The 7610-nt window shown below is 41.5% G+C and overlaps 1 protein-coding gene across 2 annotated transcripts in view; it reads left to right on the top strand.

The window, feature by feature from the left end:
- Window positions 1-284: 284 nt before the first annotated feature.
- Window positions 285-7610, top strand: part of EPRS1 (glutamyl-prolyl-tRNA synthetase 1) — a 38934-nt gene continuing 31608 nt past the window's right edge. Inside the window, exons 1-3 of one of the 2 annotated variants that reach the window (XM_075749286.1) lie at window positions 285-454; window positions 3081-3165; window positions 7288-7387. In XM_075749286.1, coding sequence (XP_075605401.1) covers window positions 409-454; window positions 3081-3165; window positions 7288-7387 — 231 coding nt within the window. In that variant the 5' untranslated portion in view covers window positions 285-408. The remainder of the gene's footprint in view (window positions 455-3080; window positions 3166-7287; window positions 7388-7610) is intronic. The other variant, XM_075749287.1, reaches the window with a different exon arrangement.

Below are 7610 nucleotides of genomic sequence, written 5' to 3'. Positions count from 1 at the left end.
TACCGAGCTCCCGTACAGGACGGCTTCCCCGGTGCCTCAACTAGCGCGGCCAGGACGGCCCAGCGCACCGCCCAGTAGTCATCTCCCCTCCGGCTTCAACCTCACCGCCTCCTCCCAGCGGAATTCGGGCCGCGGCTGCAAAGCGGAGCCCCACACCGGGCCACCGCAGCCCGCACAGACACCGCCCGGCACCGGCGACGCCACCGATAAGAGCGCCGGCCGCCTCACGCGCCGCCTCTATAGCCTCTCCCGCCGGAAGTGACGGACCTCGGCCCCGCCCCGCGGCGGCGGGCGGGGCGAGGGGCGGGCCGTGCCGAGCTGGCCCTCACCGAGCTGGCGCCGCCGCGCGCCGCGCCCCGCCCCACCCTCTCCTTTGGTTCCGGCGCGGCGCCGGCGGTGACGGCCGGGATGGCGGTGTTGAGCCTCACCGTCAACGCGGGCAGCCCCCCTCTCGGTAAGTGCGGGCCGGTCCTTGCTTTTTCCACCCCTTCCCCGCTCCCTCGGGGGGGGGGCCCGGCGGGACGCCGTCCCCTCACCGTCCGCCCGCCGGGCCGTGCGCGGGGCGCGTGGCCGCCGTGTTGCATCATGCGGCGCCGCGCGCCGGCTGTCCCCGCGTGCGGGGACGGGCGAGGCGGGGGGGGGGGGGGGGGCCGTGTCCGTCCTTCCCGCTGCGGCCCGGCCCTGCTGCAGGACAGGGCCGTGTGCCCGCTGCGGCCTGGGCGCGGGCGGCTGAGGCACCGGCGGGTCCCCGCGGCGCGGGGCGAACCCCCTCTCGCCGAGGGGGACGGTCCACGGCCAGTAGGCCGGTGCTGAGGGGGCCACCTCGCCGCCAGGGCCTGGGGTCCCGCTGGCACTTGAGGTGCTGAGGAGACGGCGGCCCGGGAGCTCGTCTGCTCCCGGCGGCCTCAGCCGCGTGTCGGGCTCCGCAGCGACTGCTCTGCCGCGTCTGGCCGGCCCCGGTCTGCGGGGATCGGGCAGGGCTGGTCCTGCCGCCCTCGGGGTGGCTGGTCTCCAGCAGGCTGCTTTTCAGGTAGCTCTTCGGGCAGTGGTGACTGCTGCCGGCAGTTAACATAATTTACGCTAAAGAAACTGAGTCATGGGTAGACTCCTTGAGTGACTTAGCACGTTGAAGCTAAGTTTTCAAGGCAGCCCTAATCCAGATTGCTTGTTTGTGAGCTCTGCCTAATTGCTGATATCTTTTGTTGTCAGTGCTAATCTACTAAAATTCGGCTCTACTCGGGAGCTGATTCAAAGTTGCACCGCAAAATCATGCGTTTGCAGTTGCTTGCTGTCCTTCGATGTTATTTTGCCTTTAAAAATGTGAGAACCTCCTTCATTACACTTTCTGCCATCTGGAAACAGCCTTTTACGTGTATTCCATACCATTTCTCTGTTGTGTTGCAAGTATTCACATAACATTTTCTTTCCATTCTTCATCTTAGTTTATTGATTGCTTTTTCATGCTGTTACTCCCAAACGTGTTTCAGAGTTGAATACAACTTGCATGACTACTGATTTAAGGTATAATAACATAAGTTTTAAATAACATTTCTCCTCATACTTGTTTATATTGATTTGCTAGAAAAGATATGATGCAGTATGAGCTATGATTAACGTGGGCTTAGGGGCTTTGGAGGATTTTTTTCTTTTGATAGCTGGTGAGTGGCACTAGAGATTTAATTCAGGAGATTGCATAATTGTGTCAGAAATATTACATATGACAAATGGAAACACTTTAGTAAACATTTCTTTTAATTCAAGCACACTCATCCTACTCATTCCTCCTTCATACTGTTCATCATGGCTGCGCACTGGGAAAAGTGCGGTAGCTTTTAGTGTCATTAGTATTAATTACATAGCTTGGTGTGCATAATGCTTGTTATTTTCAAAGCATTTCTGTGCATGTTATTAAAATGCTTACATGTCTTAAACAAACATATTGCATAAGCAATGTCATCCTGACTTTCACAGATGGATAGTTGAGGGATGAAAGAAGAACCTTGACTTACTGTTGATAAAAGCTTAATGCCAGAAGAAGAGTTGAGCACGGTGAGAGCTAGGGAATTCCTAGCTCTAGTGCTTTGTATTTAGGGCAGTGTATTAATAGCTTACAATATCATCTGCCTTGGGTAGTCTGTGCGTTGTTCCAGGGAAGATACAGTGCACGGCACGCTGTGAAGACTGTAACAGGTTAGATCCCTTTCAAGACCTACAGTCCATTGTCTAATTTCATTTAAGTAATATTTGCCTGTGCAAAAGCTTGCTGTCTTTGTATGTGCTTCTGAGCAGAGCAAAAGAACACTAGTTCCTCTACTTATGCTCAGCAGGCTAAACCGGGACCTGAGCCAATCCAGAAATACAGCCAAGTTAGCTCCGTGCTTTGTTTGAGCTACTGTGTCATGCTATAGAGCATTGAGATCAGAGCAGGTTTGCATCAAGCCACTTTCAATATGGGCAGAGCTGTCTTCCAGTTGATGATGTAGCCTAAAACCTTCAGTAATTCTTTTATTTCCAGAGACCATCTTTTACTGTCACTGGTGAACTACTTACTCTGAAAACCCTGTATAAGCTTCTTGCACTTTTACATGGATAGAGTTTCTTGGTTTTGAATGGCTAATCTTTTCATAAACATTAAATCAGGTTAAAAACAGTCTCATCCTTGTTCAGAAAGTACTGGTATATTCAGTAATTGATCTCCTTTGATGCATATCTCAGGACTGGGATGTAGTACATTACTGTTCAATAATCAAAAGTAGTTTGATTATGTTCTCTGTGTGGGGGGACAAGACTAATTTTTATGATACCCTTAGGAAGCAAAATGTATTGCTTCTGACACTTGCTGAGCTCACTGCAGGTTACTGTATGCTGGGCTTTATCAATTTGAAGCTGTAAGGATTGCCAAGAATAAGAAGCCTCTTGCATATGAGATTGAACATTGATTTCTTCCCTGGGCGATCTTACTTGGGAGCCAGTTCAGTCACTTGGTCCTATTTGAAAAGAAATATAACTATTTTGTTGCTATTTTGAAAAATACATTTACTGGAAGAAAGTTCATTATCTTTTTCTCTTGTTTTTTAAAGGAGCTTTGCTGACAGTGGAGCATGTGAAGAATGATGTTGAAATTTCAGTGGAAGAAGGCAAAGAAACCATCCTCCATGTGTCCGAGTAAGTGACTTTGCATCTCTCCTTCTGGCTTTGGGTCAGCAGTTTTAAAAATCACGTGGTAGTAACATTGACAGTAACCTTTTCAAGTAGGAGGAGGAGAAGAATACAGTTTTATTCGTCACTGCATTACCGATGTCTCTTTGTAGCACAAATAAAACGTTTACAATATATTCTAAACTTGATCTTTATGGAAAGAGCTCTGGTATTGTTATTTGTATGCACTTAGGTCTAATTGTTTATGCTGTGCTAGTCACTTTATTGTTTATGTATTTGCCTTTGTGAGGTGCCATGGATTATCAAAAGCAAGGCCATTTTATATTAGGCCAGATTGGTATAGAAGATTCCTCGGACTTGTACATGTGTGGTGCAATGAATTTTAAAGGTTTATATGACATTATTTTGGGTTCACTGCTGCATGTAAGTGAAGGCATGATGTTGTCTCAGAAAAGTGCTAATTAACTGTGTCATGGTATCCAGTGTATCTGCATCCTGTAGAAAGAATCTTAGCAATTTTTGTAGAAATCTATTGTCTGTCTTTCTAGAAATACTCTGCCATTGGAATAAATATTTTCAAGTTCGGGGCCTGAAACTGGTTTTTATGATCTGATATGCATATCAGAAATGCAGGGCTAATGCTGTTAGTTTTGGGAAGCTGCATTGTCATCTTAGGTTCCGTATCAGGTAAGACACCCAGATATATCAAGAGGAGATATCCTAATATCTTAAGTACCACTGAAATATCGGTGAGAATCTCAGATGTCTAGTATCTACAGTAAGGGGCATATTTTGACCCGTAAACATTGCAATCCTAACTTAAAGTATATTAACGCTATGATGAGTTTGGAATTAGTATGGTAAGTGTAGTCTTTGAATACTGATTGTTTTTGGAAGAACAGGGGACAAAAGCTATTGTTCATGGACTTGCTGACAAACTTGCATTTTGTGAGCCGTTTCAGTAGAAGATGCTGTTAAAGCCATCAGTGCATCATAAATTGGTATTTCTGCATGTCTGTAGAATGGTTATAAAAACAACACGTTATTTTTACGTTGTGTTGCGGAGATCCTGACTTGATCCTCATAAATTAACACTGACAGCTTTTCCACTGTCTTCTAACCTTAGGGAAGGAGCTTGTCACTATGTACATACTTCTGCAAAATATCAAGCACAGGATGATTCACAGTCTTCAGTCATAATGATTGTTTTACTGGTTGCAAATATTGCTTTCTGTTTAAAATGTTAGATTTGAACTCAGATATGAGTTCTTTCCTTACTGTAATCTCTGATTTTGCTTGTTGTCTTTTGCTGTGCCTAGCGATGGCATCAAATTTGTGATTTTTGAATTGAAGCAAATGTGGCAGGTTGTATTGGGACTTAATTGGTACAGCATTAATAATTTTCAGAGTGGGTTATGCACATGTGGGATATAGCATGTGTAACAGAGAGATAATTGGGTATTTTTTAGTTGCATGAGAGTTTTTCCATTAAGTAGTCCTAGTCAGGTTTTGGTTTCATTTTCCTTTCTCAGTTTAGGCAGTGTGTGTGTATGTGTATTCCAAAAGATATACATGCCCATATACACACCTGTGACACATGGGGATGAATAATATAAATTTATATACTTGACTTTGACATAATATTTTATTCTATTAAATAATTTATATTACCGTGCCTTCTTCCCACTGCATTGCAAAACCCACTCATTTTAGCTGTCATGGAAATTGTCAGAAATGTAAAGTAAAAGCTCTTCTTCTGCACTTTGGCCATGTGTGGGTAATGTCTAGAATCTGATGATCCATCAGATGGAATTTTTTGTGTGTTAGTGTCCTCTCATCCCTGGCATTGGATTTTGTTTAAGAAGTTATTCCAAACCTCAGTCTTGCATTAATTTTCTCTTGCTCGGTTCTACAACCATTTTAAAAATTGATTCTCTATTTTAAAGTCTGTTAAAAGTGTATCTGTAACTTGAGAACCATCAGCTGAACTCGTATCTCAACTAATGCTTTTGGTAAATGGATTTCATGGCATCAGTTCTGCTGCAGCTATCTTATTTTGGCATGACGTGAAATTCACTTGGGATATTTCAGACTTTGATTTTTATATTTTTTTTCAGGAAACCATTAGTTCTAATGACTTGACTTGAACAAGAGAGAACATTTTATTTGCTATTTTTCTGGGTTATATTTTGAAGTGCAATTAAAATGTGGTGATAAACTATTCAGCTAACTAGCTGAAACTTAGCTGTCGGCTAAGTGTTTTGTTTTGTGTTTATTTTCTTTCCTTCTCCCATCTTGTCTTTCGCTTCTTTAATATTTGTCCTTGTATTTAATTAAGTGGTATTTCATGTCACTTTTGAGAGACACTTACTCTTTGCCTGTAACATTATATTGTCCCTGGTTATTCTTCTTTACTTACTCCTGGAGTTAGCAGGCACTAGCTGCAAAGAACAGCCTTAATGTTTCGTAATTTTTTCAAAGAAAGGAGGCCAATTAACACTGTGTTTGGGTGGAAGTAGATCTTTTTTGCCAAAGAAAATAAGCAGCTTTTTAAGCACAAGTAGGATTTTACTTGGAGCGACATTGTCATATTTCATATATTTATTCAGTTTTGCTTGAGTAATCATGGGCATTTGTTGTAGTATGAACTAGTGAAAACAATAAAAACACGTCACAGACTTTCCGTAGATGCAAATGTATTGGAAATGTTTTGTTTTTCTCAGTTTGAAAAAGCTCTATTAAAATCTGATAGCAGTGTGTAATTACAATATGGCATATTTTGTGTATGTTAACCCGCACACACACTGGGGGCTTTTGTTTTTAGTTGTAGTTTATGGATCGTCTGTATACTGGATCCTAGAAGCTTGCAAAGCTAGGAGCAGAAAACCTACAAATGCACTAAAACCTAAGGAACATAGTTTAATTAACCTAATGAGATTGGCTGATATATTTGTACTAAAAATGGGACTCATTATAATTGTTAATATATCAAGAAGTCTTCTATATATTTTTCAGAACTTTCATTGATTTTTGCAAGGCTTTTTGAGGGCTATAAAATTCTTTTAATTTTCTAAAGGACACAATAGGTGTAACAAGAAGTACAGAACAGTGGCAGAACAGAAATGAAACCTTGTTTGAACAAATTGAAGTATAGCATTCATTCCATTAAATTGAGTGGAACGGAACAATTACAGGAACTCTTTTTGTTGATGTCAATGCTTGTCTAGAAGCAATTGGAGCTCTAATTTTGTAATCTACACCTATGTGGGACTATGGAGATAAGTATTATCTGGAGAATTGATGTTTATGCTGCATCTTTCTTCTAAAGCTCTTCAGTAAATGTTGATGAAAATGATCACATCTTGGATGAATTTGAAGCTAGATTTCTGACAGTATGCAGCTTTTTGTAATGCTGTATGTAAGGTAGAAAAGGGAGATTAAAACACAGAAAGAAGTATGCTCTTGGAGAGCCTTTCAAATACAGATCTATTGAGAATTTTCAACAGCAGAATGGGAAAAACAAATTCAAATTAGTCTTTTATCTGGAGAAGGCAAGGTAAAAACCAGAAATACAGGCAACCGAGTTTGTTCAACAGGGGATAGTCTCTATGAAGTATGAATTGAGTAAAGTGAGTAGCAAAAGAACATTTTTTTTTTCTCTGATGCTAGCCCTTAAAACCACAGTGGAGACCTTTTGATTTCTCTGTAGATTTGCTAGTAATCCTCCTCAAAGTTATCCTTCTGGTATGAAAAGAAAACAAATGTTGATTTAGCTTCTTATATTCTGGAAAATATGTAGCTCAGGTTATACTTAGGCATTCTGTCAGATGTGGGGAGAGAGTTTTATTCTTTGAAAGCATAATCAGAGGGTTTTTTTCTTAATTTCTCTCTATCTAAACAAAATTTTTTCATGTTTAGAAGCTTATTGTTCTATCTGGTGATAGAAAAGCAAGGACTGGAATATTCTTTTGCTAGGTATTTTTTTTATTATGGTGACCCGGTACCTATTGGTTCACCCAGAAATTATTTTGTGTTTACTTACACATGTTTCAACTATGTGTATACAATTATAATTGAACTGGAGGTAGTAATTTAATATACCTTTATTTTGCCTCTTTCTCTTTTTAGGCATGTTTCATTTACCGATGTGAATTCAATAGCTCGTTATTTGGCTAGAGTTGCTGCTTCTGCTGGGCTATATGGTTCAAATCTGTTAGAACACACTGAGGTGAGAAGGAATCATGCCTCTTTTTTTTTTTTCTTTTTTCCTTTTTCTCCTCTCTTTTGGCCTGCAATCAAAGTTTGGTTGGGGTTTTTTGTGGGTTTTTTATTTTAGGAACTTGCGTCTATTGTTCTGTATTTTATTATTAAACTGAAGTTCCAACTATGTAGGATGCTGAGGATTTTGTTTTCTTAATCTTGCTCTTTATATAGAAGAGTCATAAATCTGA

This window comes from Balearica regulorum, chromosome 3 (genome assembly GCF_011004875.1).
Source record: "Balearica regulorum gibbericeps isolate bBalReg1 chromosome 3, bBalReg1.pri, whole genome shotgun sequence".
Lineage (NCBI taxonomy): Eukaryota > Metazoa > Chordata > Aves > Gruiformes > Gruidae > Balearica > Balearica regulorum.
This window is presented reverse-complemented; position numbering and strand designations above follow the sequence as displayed.